We start from the raw sequence: 14,664 nt of genomic DNA on the forward strand, positions 1-14,664 counted from the left end.
GGGATTGAGGATGAACAGGCTGAGAGAGAGAGGTTCGAGGAGGAGACTGGTGGTGATTAGACAGTAGAGGTTGAGAGGTTTGAGAGTAAAGAGGTTGAGAGTGAGGTGGGAGGGTTTCAGGGCTCTGCGAGTGAAGGGGAATGTGTTTGGAGGATTGAGAGAGAGGTGGTTGTGGATTTGGAAATTGAGAGTGAGGGGGATGAGGGTGAAGTGGAGGAGTTTGGGAGGGTTGAGAGTGAGATGGAAGGTGACCAGAACTATAAGAGTGAGATGGAAAATGAATTGAGCTGTGAGGGTGAGGGAGAATGTGATCAGAGGAGAGGGAGTGAAGTGGAAGAGTTTCAGGCTTATGAGAATGAGATGGAATAGGATCTGAAGTGTGAGACTGAAGTTGGGGATGATCTTGGCTACTAGAATGAAGTGGATGGGAAACAGAGCTGTGAGAATGAGATGAAGATTGACCTAACGGAGGAGAATGAGGTGAAGGGGGATCAGAATGAAGTGGAGGGGTGTTAGAGTGAAGTGGGAGAGCTTCAGGACCAGGAGAGTGAAGTGGAAGGTGACCAGGTGGATATTTAGATGATGAAAAGGGTGGACGATCGGGAGGCCTTGAGTGGGATGGTGATTTTAACCTACTGTGAGAGGATTGGGAGTCTGGGTGAGTGTGAGAGGGTAGGTGGGTGGACGCGTGGGGGTTATGGTGAAGGTGAGAGTCAGGATGAAGGTAAGAGTCAGAATGGTGAGACTCGGGCTGCAGAGGAGAGTCAGAATGGAGAGAGTCAGGGTGAAGATGAGACTCAGGGTGAAAGTGAGAGTCAGAATGAGGGTGAGAAAGATGAGGGCTTGTTAAGTGTGAGGTGTAGTGTGAATCAGGGTGAACATAAGTGTATAAGTGGGGTGAGGGCGGGAGATGGTCAGGGCCGGAGTACAGGAGTGTGGTGTCTTTTTGGTCTGTCAGAAATTCCAGTGTGATGTGAACCTCTGGGCAGGGGGGGACAGGAGCCACCCACGCCCACCCACCCCCGCCCCCACTCCCCTCTCTTCCTCCCCCTCCCCTCTTCCCCGTCTCCCAGCCCTCCTTCTCCCCTCGGAAGTGCCGGGCGAGGACCTTACAGCGGGAACCCCAGGTGCCATGAGGACACACACATCTGAAGATAATAATTGTAATAATAATAATAATAATAATAATAATAATAATAATGATAACAGTAATAATAATAATAATAATAATAATAATAATAATAATGATGATGATGATGATGATGACGATGATGTTGGAGATACTTCAAGAATTGCTTTACCAAATAATAATGAAAATTTAAAGGATTTGTATTTGATCCTTTGCTTATTATAATTAGTTCCCTTGATGAACAAAAATAAACAGAATTCAAAGAAGTTTTCATAATTGCTTGATATGCTCTACACTATGATTAACTACAACTATAAAGTTCATATAGGATAATTTGGCAGTGTGTGTGTGTGTGTGTGTGTGTGTGTGTGTGTGTGTGTGTGTGTGTGTGTGTGAGACAAATACCGAGAGCCCCCTTACCTTACTTCTGTACTGTACATATGTGTTTATGTTTTTGCGTGTACACTTATGAGCAGAATTTTATGTATGTGTGCATGTGTGTATTTGTGTGTGCATGTACTGTATATGCACATGTCAGTGTATTTGTAAATGTGTACATAGGTGTCCTCATCACCACCGCTTACCGTACGCCCGCTGAGGTAGGTAAACAACGCCCACCATTCAGACAGGTGTCCTTCGTGCAGGTGTGGGAGGCTGTAAGTGTGGCTGTGGGTGCGGGCGTGGGTGTGGGAGCAGCTGGCCTCTTCCCACGCCCACACCCCCTCCCACACCCACACCCACACTCACACCCATCCCTGATTCTGGGACCCACGAAGGAAGTCGCATCAGCATCCACCAAACTAAAGCCACCCACACCCCGCCCCTCCCCCGCCCACGGAGAGCAGGTATGGGCGCTGGTGTGGGCTGTGGGCGTGTTGAGTGATTCCTGGCATGACCCGACGCCCACCTGCACCACGCCCACACCCAAGATGCGGCCGAGCTGGAAGGAAACATCAGAGTGGACGAAAATGAAACTTTCCTAAATACGTCAAAGGGAAAATCGCACCGTATTTCACTTGTGCTCTGGTTTAAAACATTTCTAACTTTCCTCATTGCAACTTTCTCCATTGCAAGTTGAGAGATGACAATTTTAGCACGCAAGGGCAAGAGGTACAACAGCCACTTAACCCCTTCAGACCGATGACGTATTTTGCCTTGTGTTCCTGCTATCGTTAATAACTGCTAGAGAGAGAGAGAGAGAGAGAGAGAGAGAGAGAGAGAGAACTACCCACCCACCTCTTCCCTTCTGTAGGTAAGGATGTGTTGCAGAATGGTCACTTCCGGAGCAGAGAGCCACACCTGAGTCAACTTGGGCAGGTGGGCACTTTTGGGCATATGGGACACGACAAGGGGTACTGTGGCATTGGGAATAAGGGCACCGATATTCAGGGCAGTGGAGTTACGAGCATGCTTATAATCGGACATGTGTAAACGAGTTCGGGTATTTGGTGTATCATGGGTGGATGAGGGGTTGTGGGCGTGTGTGGGTATGTGGGTGATATTGACTGGTGTGTGGGTTGGGTGGGCTCTCTCCTGCACACTGACCACCCTCACCCCGCCCTCGCTCTCCCCCACCCATGACGTCACTGCCTTCTCGATCTTCTCCACCATCGATGTGCCCCGATCCTGAGAAAAGATTATATTTGCATTAGCAGACCCTCTTTATAACGGACTAACTGGGGGGATAGAACCATTTGCCTTATAAGCAGTCCTTCGCTATAACGGACTAATTCAGAGGAGGGGGGATATACCTGGTTCGATAAAGCCGATAGTCCGTTATATGTGAACTGTCATTCTTGATCTTCCTTATCACTAATGCTAAGGATCGTATTCTTGTCAGATGAGGTGGCATCTTAACACCTCTTCCTACCCGATTTACGTCTGCATATGGTGTGTAAATAATAGGATATCTTTTTAACAATATCTTAAAAGCTATTTATGTAGTCTATATTGATTTTACAAAGACGAAATTAAGAAGCAAGAAATGAATAACGTGTAGCATGCAAAATAAATCGCTAAGGAACAAGTACTATAAAGCACACTATGCTTACGAGAATACAACTGTACGAGAATGAATGAGCAATGCATGTTGTGTTGATTATAATTGCTCAAAATATGATCAATATAAATAGTTCTATGTGCAGGACTAAGCATTACATTTCATTTGGAAAAAAAAGAATTAGGTAATCAGTAATAGATGTTGTATTACTGGATGAAAAGGAAACAATTTATTTACTGTTCCTTATACATCCATCTGCCTATACAAAGCCAGACACCTTAATCTGATCTTTATTTCCCGTGCAAGCTAGGACAAAAGGTACTGTTGGTTACAATTTCTGCCACATGTTCCCTATCCTCCTCCCTTTCTTCTTCCTCTCTCCTTCCCTCCCCTGCCCTCTCTTCCATTTCTCTCTTTCATTCTCCGTTCCTCTCTTTCCACTCTTTTTCTCACCTTGTATTCTCTTCCTTCCTCTCCCCTTTTAGTTCCTCCTTCCATCTTGCTCTCTCCTTTCCCTCTCTCTCTTTTATTGTCCCTTCATCTGTCTCCCTCCTTCTTCTTCTTTTTCAGGAGTTTTCTTCTTGCCTCCTTCCTTCCCGTTCTCTCCATCTTCCTCTCGCTCTCTCCTTCTCTCCCCCCTCTCTTCTGCTACTTACGTGATGCCTGTAGACCACGGCGCGAGGTGGGGCATCCAGGGTTATGGGGGTGGGGGAGGCGAGGTCACGAGAGGTCAACAGGTCAACCTCCACCAATACCCTCGCCCCCACCCACTCCCTTCCCCTTCCTCGTCCCCCAGCCTCCCCCTCCCCCGTCTCCCTCACTTGGAACTGCAACTCATATCTGGGGAGGCGAAAAATTGAGATTAGAGACACCAAAATATTTTCCTTTAGTCCATTAGTTTTCATCTGACGGAACTGGGACACTCACAGCTCCAATACTAAGTCGTGATAGCGTGAAATTTGATGAGTCTTAGTTATGAGGTAAGAATGAGTCTCCTTGGTTACTAGTCAAATCGAAAGGAGTTAGGGATCATTGCTGGGTGAGAACAAACATTATAGTATAGTAGCCCCCTCCACCACTACCCCCCATCTCACCCACTCCCCACCCACTTTTCCCCCTCCCCTACCCACTCCCCTCCCCTTTTTACCCCTCCCCTCACCCACTCCCTCTCCTCCTTTTCCATTCCCTTCCTCCACCCACTGCCCTCCCCCTTTCCATTCCCCTTCTTTCCCCTCCTCCCACCTCCCTCCCTTTCTTCCCTCCCCCCTCCCCTCCCCTCCTCTCTCTCTCCCGCCTCCCCCTCCCCTGCCTCTCCCCTTGGAACAACAAATCGTACCAGAGAGAGAAAAATATAAGGTTAAAATCTAGCGCTGAAGCGAAATTGGGAACAGTGGTTGTTTTATGGACGGTCAGAGGTGTGTGTGTGTGTGTGTGTGTGTGTGTGTGTGTGTGTGTGTGTGTGTGTGTGTGTGTGTGAGAGAGAGAGAGAGAGAGAGAGAGAGAGAGAGAGAGAGAGAGAGAGAAAGCAAGTACACAGAGCCCTAAAAATGCAAAACAATACACAGACATCCAAGAAAAAAAAGTGAGCATTATGTGAAAAAAAGTAAGTAAGAGGGGAGAAAAAATGAGCACATGGCTAGAGAAAAAAAAAGTGAGGAAGGGGTTAGAGAGAGAAAAAGTGAGCAAGGAGCTGGAGAAAGGGAAAAAAAGCAAGTCTGTGCGCGTCAACCACACACCCACACTCTCCCTTCCCCGTATCGCACAATTTTCCACTCCCTTTCCTTCAGTTTATCCACATTTTCGGGTCGGTTTCCTTTCTGGGGGCGGCGTTGGAGGGAGGGACAGCTTGGGTGAGGGTGATAGTGAGGTAAAGACGCACTATTTCTTATATATTGTGGTGGTGATAAAGAAATTACCTTTTTTCAATTATATTCCTTTCTTAATGTGTCTTGCATGATGAGTGAATGAGAGTGTGAGGTAGGCCATCAAGTGAGGTGAGTAGGGCTAAGGACCTATCTATACCATGGAGAGAGAGAGAGAGAGATGCCTCCTTTGCAAATCACACTTCCCACTTTTATTTCCTCAAACTATTCCGCACATCACAAATCCGCTCGCTAAAAAAAAAAAAAGTGCAAAAATTATGATAGAATTTTTGTTTGTTGAGCAGCTGGCAATGAAAAAAAAAAATAAAAAAATAAAAAAATTGATCATTCTTGTAATTCCACTAAAAATAGCCGTCCAACATCCCCTACCCCTTTGCAACTGTGCACAATTTAATTCCATAAATTTTGGGACGTGTTACTGAGTGATTTATTATTATTATTATTATTATTATTATTATTATTATTATTATTATTACTCCCTTCCCACCTTACGATACTATTATAACTATTATTATTACTACTGCTACTATGATGATGATGATGATGATGATGATGATGATGATGATGATGATGATGAATAGTAAATGAATGGAAGGATGATGAACAAGATGGATGGATAAGAGATGGACAATGACATGTAACTCTCTCTCTCTCTCTCTCTCTCTCTCTCTCTCTTTCTTTCTTTCTCTCTCTCTCACCTTTCCGGCTGTGTTGAGGGGTGCATGGTAAGGGCCCCCGTGGTGGCGTCGAGGGTGAAGGCGGGGTGTGGGGTCCCTTGCCACCTGTAGCTCCTGGGTCCCTCCGTATCATCAGGATCCCTCACGTACACACGCCCCAGTGGCACCCCTTCTCCCCCTGGCACTCCCCATGGCACTCCCTCATCCCCTGGCACTCCCCCCGTCCGTACCTCATCCTGTAGGGGAGGATTGGGTTATATTCCTTTCACTGTAACTTGGTCTAAAACTGCCATTTCTCCATCTTTAATGCTTAGTTGTAACAAGAGATTAACGCTAGGTATTAATGCTAGTCATGAAGAAGTGTTGAGAGGATGTGGAAGTGAATGGGGTAATACTCTTTTCACTATAACTTGGTCTAAAACTACCACTTCTCCAGTTATAATGATCAGTCGTAACAGGAAATTATCACCGGAATATACAGTATTGCTAATCATGAAGAAGTGCTGTGGGAAGGTGAAATGGAGGTTATTTTTGTTTTGTAGCTCTTGGACATGCAGCTGGAGAAACAATGGATTTAGTCTTGTCAAAGTATGGAAAATTTACAAAGCAAGATTAGCAGATCTCTTTGGGAGACATGAATCAGAGGAGAAAGGGAGAATTTTATCACAATATAACATGAGGACCTAAGTGATCCTGGCATAACTCTTTTGGGGACATGAATCAGAGGAGAATGGGAAGAATTTTATCACAGCCAATACAATAATATAAAGACCTGAGTGATCCTGGCGGTGACGACTTTGGTGCCTGCGGTGCTGGGGTTGTCGTCGAGGTCTGCCACGTGGAGGGTGAGGGTGAGCGATGCGGTGCGGGGGGCGGGTGCTGCATCCCAGGCCAGCAGGGGCACCAGCAAGGCACGCCGCTCCTCCCTGTCCAGCCCTCCACGCGCCCACAAGACCCCAGCCCCACGTCCCTCATCACCCGCTGGAGGGAGAAGGAGGAGATGAATAATGTGATAATATTTTTAGGAAGGTATCACTTAGTAAAACGGATGCAACAAAATATATACTGCGTCTGTATGTACTGTACGTCTGTATGAATGTTACACAGGCTGCATATGGCCTACCAGTGTAAAGTACGAGTAACAGTCTAATTCGAGATACCCAGATACATAACGTCTGAAAGTGGTGGTCACAGAGAGGGAGAGACTGATGATTGTTTTTCCTACAATGAGAAAGACAGTTTCCTATCCAGTATTTGTCAAAACCTTCAGAATCAAAGTACAGAGCCAAATCTTCGTGGGCCCCCCCCTCCCCCCTCCCCTGTGCTGGAGACTAACTTGGGTCAAAGGTGAGAGTGACGGCTTTGGTGACGTGTGGGGGTGCGCGGGGGTCAAGGGTGAGTGAAAAGGGGGGTCCGTGCCCTCGCCCCCAGTCGTCAGGGTCACCTAGCCTCACCTCACACACCCGCCCCGCCCCGCCGTTCTCCTCCACCCACACCTCCTTCGGACCCACCAGGAACGGCGGGTTGTCGTTCACATCGCCTACATCAACCTGCAAGTACAGTTCATCATCATCATCATCATTACCCAGACCTACTCTCCCACCACATGACTTACACACATACGAGTATTCATTTGTATTGTAATAATCCTCAGCGTCTATATTCTGTGCATTAAAGTCACCACACAAATACGCATTCATTACGTCACTCTCTCTCTCTCTCTCCCCCCACCAACTCACAGACAAGGTAGCAGTGGCGGTCCTGGGCGGTTCTCCCTCGTCGACCGCCCATATAAGGAGGGTGTGGGTGGGGCTGGTTTCTCTATCTATGCGTCCCCACACACGCACCGCCCCGTCAGCGTCGGCACGAAAGACGCCCCTTGGATCACTCGCCGGGGAAACTTGATAATGTACCTTCCCTATGCCGCCCTGTGGAGTGCAGAATGGATGAGCTGACGAAGAAGGAAGTAAGGTGGTTTATAGAAGTACAATATGTGGAAAATACTTATAACAGAAGTGGAAGATAGAGGTGCATAGTAGACTTCCAAGTGCACCGTGCCAACCTAGCCTAACTTAACCAAAACAAACCTAACACAACCTAAGCTAACCCAAACAAACCTAACCTAATTCAAACAAACCTAACCTAACTTAATCATATAAAATCTACCCTAACTAAGCCAAAAATAACCTAATTTAAACCTACAGGTGTGAAGGGAGGACAAAGAAAGGTGGGCATTCATCCCCCATCCTCTCTACCATCACCATTGTGGGGAAAAAATGATATGGACAAAACAAACATGATATTTTTTTCGAAAGAGTATGCGGGAGAGAAGAGGTGTGGAAGGAGGAAAGAGGAGAGAGAAGAAGAAAGATAAGGAAAGTGGAGAAGAGACGAAAGGCGAAAGATGGTGGGAGGAAAGGGAGGAGAGGAGGAGGTCAGGGATGGAAAGACAGGAGTGGAAAAAGGAAGAGCAAGTGGGCTGATTCATTCTCTCTCTCTCTCCCCCAGGCTGTGAGGGTCCATAAAACAACATCCGCTCCTAATTCTACCACAACTTTAAGTCCTAGTTTTAACAAATACTACTTTTATTATTTCCAGATACTTGTTCCAAGCAAGAGAGGCCGGGGAGGGGGAAGGGGAAAGTGGGGAAGGGGAAGGGGGGAAGGGGAGAGGAATGGGTAGAGGGGAAAATAGTGATGGGGAGGAGAGGGGGGGCAGCAGAAATCCAATCACCCCGCCCACCCTCCTGTCTGCACACATCTATAAAATTCAAAACATCTTTCATTCATCCCCTCACCTTCTCCTCGGCCTCCCACTTCCTCTTCCTCCCTCTACAACATAAGGAATAAGGAAGAATAAACAACAAGGAAGTTAAGAAGAGAGAGTAAACAGAAGCGAGGCCGTTGAGGGGATGAGAAGGGGAAGCCCGGGAGTGAAGTGGCGTTGAGGGGTACTTGAGGGAGGGGGCCGTGGAGTGGCGTGGAGAGCGGGGATGAGTGGCTGTGAAGAGACTAAGAAGCCGTATTCTCGTGGGCTTAGGAGGCTCCGTAGCACCTTTTCCTCAGCGACTTACTATTATACCTTTACGAGTATATGCACAAGAATTTCACGATATTATTTACACACACACACACACACACACACACACACACACACACACACACACACACACACACACACACACACAATCTACTTACTGATGAAACGCTTGGAGATTCTCAAGAGTTTCATTATTATTTGGCCTGATAAGAGACCCTATTAAATTTACAGATGACGTTATTAAGCCTGACTGTTCTGTATCTACGGGAATATATTGGTATGTATCTGTCTTTGCTTCTATGTGATGTGTAATAATAATAATAATAATAATAATAATAATAATAATAATGATGATGATGATAATGATAATAATAATGATGATGTTGATGATAATGATGATGATAATGATGATTATGATGATGATGATGAGGAGGAGGAGGATAATAATAATAATAATAATAATAATAATAATAATGCTATGATGATGATGATGATGATGATAATGATGATGAGATGGAGACAAATAAAGTAAAAAAAAAAAAAAAAAAAGGTGTTCTGTGCAGAGTAAATCGGTAAGAAAGAGGTGTTACGAACTTAAACTCACAGCATCGGCATCAGTAGCGGTGAGGGAGGCCAGGAGGGTGCCGGGGGGTGCGTCTTCGGCGAGGGAGATGGGGGCGCGGGGGGCGGGGGGCGCGAAGACGGGGGCGTGGTCGTTCTTGTCGCTGAGTCGCAGGTCCACCCACGCACTGCCGACACGCCCACGGTCCGCCCATCCTGCTACGCCCTCCAAACACCAGCATAAAATTACCTACTATCCACACCTGAACCTACACTCCTTTCACTTTAACTTGGCCTAGATGGATAGATAGACAGATAGGTACGGAGCCAGACAGATAGATATATAGACTGAGATATAGATAAATAGACAGACAGATACATAAATAGATACTGACACATTTTATTACAGGATATTATGGAACTATGTATTTCGCATAATTATAACAAAGCTCTGGAATTTTTCATACTCTGCGATTGTCAGTGATTACACCAAACCCTTCATATTAATTGATTTTGAGTCGAGTGTGTGTGTGTGTGTGTGTGTGTGTGTGTGTGTGTGTGTGTGTGTGTGTGTGTGTGTGTGTGTGTGTGTGTGAGAGAGAGAGAGAGAGAGAGAGAGAGAGAATCTATGTATGTACCGGTATGTATAAAAGCGAATGAATGAATGTGTATGTATGTATGTATTTCTGAATGAATGAATGAATGTGTGTATGTACATATGTCTCTACCAACCTACCTACCTATCTATCTATATATCTGTCTACCAACCTATCTATCTGTCTATCCATCAATGCGTAAAAACGTAGATAACTCACCTTGTCAGTCACTTGGATTCGGAACCTGAACCCTTTTCGATGCTCCGGATCTTCGTAGTCCAAAGTCACCACCGCCCTCAGCTCCACCCTCACCCCACCCACTCCTCTCCGCCCACCCTCTCTCGGTCTCTCCACCCTCACTCCACTTCCCACTTTTCCACCCCCCTTTTCTCCACTTCCTTCTATTCCGTTACTTTTCCCTCCACTTTTCTTTCCATCTCCCTTTTCTCTGCTTCTGTCTCCACTGCCTTCCTTCCCACTTTTTTTCTCTCCACCCTTTCCTTCACTTCTCTCCACGTTATTCTCCTTTCCTCCATCTTTTCTTGAGACTTTTTCCTTATCTTCCACTTTCCTCTTTCCTTCGTTTCTTTTCTCCTGGTTCTCCCTCTCTTCTCCTTTCCCTTTGGTCGTCTCCTTTTCCTCTTCCTTCTTCTTGTTCTCCTCTCTTCCTCTTCCTCCTCTTCTCCTTCCCACACGCATCCCTCTCCTCTTCACTCTTCCACTTTTTTCTAATTCCTCCTCCTCCTCCTTTCCTCCAGCTCTCTTTCTCTCCCCTTCTTTCTCCTCCTTCCCTTTAGTTCTCTCTCCACTCCTCTCTGTCCTATTCTCCCTTCCACTTCCTCCACCTTCACTGCTTCCATCATTCACTTTTCTTATCCTTCTTTCACATCCACTGCTATCTTCATTTCCATCATTCTCTGTTCTTTCATTTCCTTCTCGTCTCTTTCTCCCACCTCTTCCTTCACTTCCTTCACCTCCTTCATTCTCAGGGTCGTCTCTTCTTTCATTTACTTCCTCTCGTCTGTTTCTCCCAACTCTTCCTTCACCTCCTTCCTTCCCTCTTTCGTCTATTCCTTCATTTACTTCATCTCTTCCACTTCTTCCTTCCACTCTGAAGAGGCTCCAGCCGTGACCACTCCCAGGGACCACCTGTAATAAATAAGTAAATAAATAAATAAATAAATAAATAAATAAATACTACTACTACTACTACTACTACAACTACTACTACCAATGCTACTACTACTACTACTATTACCAATGCTACTACTACTACTACTACTGATGATGATGATAACGTCCCACTCAACTCCCACGAGGCCAACTCAAAATGCACTCAAGTTCCACTCACATTCCACTCATTTCATCCAAGTCCCACTCAAACCCCACTCATTTCACGCGTCTCACTCAAATCCCACTCATTTTACGCAAATCTCACTCAAATCCCACTCATTTCACGCGTCTCACTCAAATCCTACTCATTTCACGCGTCTCACTCAAATCCTACTCATTTCACGCGTCTCACTCAAATCCCACTCATTTTACGCAGGTCCCACTCAGATCCCACTCATTTCACGCAAGTCTCACTCAAATCCCACTAATTTCACGCAACTCCCACTCAAGCCCCACTCACCCTGAAGGCAAAGTCGTTGGTGATATCGGGGTCGAGAACTGAGAGGGAGGCGAGGAGAGAGAGGGGTGGTTTGTCCTCCTCCACCTCCACCCTCCACTCCTCCCTCGGGAATCTGGGAGGTTCGTCGTTCACATCCGACACAGACACCTCCACCGTCACCGTCCCTGTGGAGTGGGTGGAGAGGGGCATGAGGACATCAATTAACGACTGTTGGCATTTACAAACGAATGCAAGATGACCAAAACACAAAGAAGAAGAAGAAGAGGAGGAGGAGGAGGAGAAGGAAAGAAAGAAAAAAATGACTAACGTTTACTGTTCCCACCTCTCCGTGCAAAATTTGATAAACTCTAAGGATCCTATTGCCACATTATTTTCACTAAATGTGTGTCTGTATGGCCTTATCTTTGACCCCAGAAAACCATCTAAAAGGCCAAAATCTCAAAACTGAGAAAGGTGTCAGGGAGTATTTGCTTTAGGAACAATTGAGTTTGATGTGAACTGGTGAAGAAATAAAGAAATGGAAGAGAGAAAAATGTTTGAAAAATGAAAGACGGGAAACTGGGCAAATACAATTTTGACTCCCCACAAGAGGAGTGGGTTAGCAGTGTGAATGACTGGAGACAGAGAGGTGAAGAATGGGAGAATGGTAGTGGAATATATGGAAGAATGGGAAGCATAGAGAAGGGATGGGGAGAAGGATAGAAGAGGAAGAGAGGAATGGAAATATATACTGCACGCATACAGTACCACTTAACCTCAGCTATATTCAAATGATCCCACTTAATCTCACCACCAGCGCCACCTAAACTCACCTGGACTCAAACAGCGCCACCTAACCCCACCTACACTCGTATATGGCCACCTAACCTCACCCAGTTTCATAATGCTTCACCTAACCTTACATAGCTTAACCTAACTTCACCTCACCTCACCGGGCCTCACCTATACTCAGTTTTTAGTTATCGAGACGAAGATGCATTTGACAGGTCGGTGATGATTGGCTGACTGCAACATGTCTGAATAACATCATCGTATTTCAAATAATTGTCGGTAATGTGAATCGAAACTTATTTACTAACCCAAATACAAAGATGTTATTCTGACATGTTGCAGTCAGCCAATCATCACGAACCTGTCAAGTGCATCTTCGCTCAATTAAAAAATAAATAAATATAAAAACCGAGTATAATATTATCTCACACCGCCTCACCTAACCCCACTTCTCCCCCCACCTAGCCCCACCTTTCAGTCCCCTTCCATAATATTATCTCACACACCCTCACCTAACCCCACTTCTCCCCACCTAGCCTCACCTTTCAGTCCCCCTCCATAATATTATCTCACACACCCTCACCTAACCCCACTACTCCCCACCTTTCAGTCCCCCTCCATAATATTATCTCACACCCTCACCTAACCCCACTTCTCCCACCTAGCCTCACCTTTCAGTCCCCCTCCATCAGTGGCTACGACGTGAAGGGTGTAGTGGTCTGTCTGCTCACGATCAAGGCAGCAGAGGGCCGTGGTGATGAGGCCGATGTGCGTGTCCACGGCAAAGATGGGTCGGCCTGAAGCGCTCTCCACCACGTTCCTCTCCAGGGAGTACGTCAGCCGGGCGTTGAGACCTTCCGCCGGGTCGTCCTTGTCCATGGCACGTACCTGGATCACGGACGTACCTGTGGGAGAGAAAGAGAGTGTTTGTGTGAAGGGTGAAGGGCTTTACTTTGGTGTGTGTGTGTGTGTGTGTGTGTGAGAGAGAGAGAGAGAGAGAGAGAGAGAGAGAGAGAGAGAGAGAGAGAGAGAGAGAGAGAGAGAGAGAGAGAGATGGGGCGCTGTGTCTCCAATTGCCTCTTTATCGACCTTACATTTAAATCGTAGGGAAGAATGGACAGAAATTCTATAAGTGAGGGTCCTTGCTTCCTCTCCCAAATATAAGTTTTAAAAATACCGCTCTAATGCTCCCTAGGATTCGTTTTAGATTTTTCTGACGCTCTGTCCAGCTCTCCCCAACTCTCTCCTCCCCACGGGCAGGGGAGAAGAGGGGAGGCAACTCATAACTCCAGCACTAAAGACGATAGCGATGAAATAAGGATGAAGTGGAGGTGGGGTGAGAGAGAGGGGGAGAGAAAGAGTAGGTGGACGTGCAGTGAATGGAGTGTGTTGGTATGTGAGGGGAGTGAGAGTTAGCGTGAAGGGGAGAGGAGTGAAGAGGTAGAAGAGGACAGGGGAGGAAAGTGAAGAAAGGAGGGGAGGGAGGGAAGAGGGATGAAGAGGGGAGAAGGGGAAAGGGTGGAGGAGGGGAGAGACAAGGGGAAGAGAGGGGAGAGGGACTGAGGAGGGGAGGGAGGGGAGAAGAGAGAGGGGATTCTGTAGTAAACACAGACTAAAAAAACTCGTAATTTTGTAACGCTATTCTCACCTGCTGACAAGAATATTTATAAGTGTGGAAATCAAAGCAACATGGAATTAAAATCAACAAAGAATTTTTGTAAGTGTGGGACTCAAAATGAAAACAAAGTAACGTAAGGAGAATATTTATAAATCAAGGAATCAAAGCAACACAAAGCAATGAAAATGTTTATATAAAAGGAAATCAAAGTAACAGGTAATTAAAAGAAGGAAAAGGGGAAAAACAATCGTAATAAGAACATAAAAAATAGATGAAAAACTACTGCAGACTTTTAAAATATACCCCCCAGAAAAGAGCAAAAAATAAAAGAGCAAAGAGAGGAGAGACCAAAGAGAGGAAAAAAGAGTGTGATTGAAATTCCTTCGCTTTGGAAATTCTCGAGCAATGTGGCCGCATGACCGAGATTTTCTCTCTCTCGCTCCCTCTCTCTCTCTCTCTCTCTCTCACCTGTATCCCTTTATTCTTTGCTTCCCCTTCATCATTTACCATTCTCTCCCTTTCTCCTTTTCTCAATCCTCTCTCTCCTGTTCCTCTTGTCATCAGCCTACATCCTATTCCTTAACTCTCTCTCTCTCTCTCTCTCTCTCTCTCTCTCTCTCTCTCTCTCTCTCTCTCTCTCTCTCTCTCTCTCTCTAATAATCATAAACATATATATTCCTTTCAATTACTTTTCTAGCTTCGACATTTACGATTCGCATAACCTCGCCAAAATTCTATGCACATTTTCCTGCCTATTC

At 45.9% G+C, this 14,664-nt stretch overlaps 1 protein-coding gene across 1 annotated transcript in view; it reads right to left on the reverse strand.

The window, feature by feature from the left end:
- The window catches only part of LOC145397609 (putative neural-cadherin 2), a 108,274-nt gene that overhangs the window by 9,149 nt on the left and 84,461 nt on the right, over window positions 1-14,664 (reverse strand). Inside the window, exons 7-20 of the mRNA XM_080270653.1 lie at window positions 12,960-13,193; window positions 11,518-11,681; window positions 10,968-11,033; window positions 10,104-10,220; window positions 9,332-9,514; window positions 7,428-7,616; window positions 7,025-7,238; window positions 6,461-6,669; window positions 5,710-5,924; window positions 3,950-3,968; window positions 2,366-2,755; window positions 1,859-2,069; window positions 1,714-1,825; window positions 895-1,148 (exon numbers count right to left, since the gene is read on the reverse strand). Coding sequence (XP_080126779.1) covers window positions 895-1,148; window positions 1,714-1,825; window positions 1,859-2,069; window positions 2,366-2,755; window positions 3,950-3,968; window positions 5,710-5,924; window positions 6,461-6,669; window positions 7,025-7,238; window positions 7,428-7,616; window positions 9,332-9,514; window positions 10,104-10,220; window positions 10,968-11,033; window positions 11,518-11,681; window positions 12,960-13,193 — 2,577 coding nt within the window. The remainder of the gene's footprint in view (window positions 1-894; window positions 1,149-1,713; window positions 1,826-1,858; window positions 2,070-2,365; window positions 2,756-3,949; window positions 3,969-5,709; window positions 5,925-6,460; window positions 6,670-7,024; window positions 7,239-7,427; window positions 7,617-9,331; window positions 9,515-10,103; window positions 10,221-10,967; window positions 11,034-11,517; window positions 11,682-12,959; window positions 13,194-14,664) is intronic.

This window comes from Coenobita brevimanus, chromosome 5 (assembly GCF_032717465.1).
Source record: "Coenobita brevimanus isolate Jiangsu-jjx chromosome 5, ASM3271746v2, whole genome shotgun sequence".
NCBI lineage: Eukaryota > Metazoa > Arthropoda > Malacostraca > Decapoda > Coenobitidae > Coenobita > Coenobita brevimanus.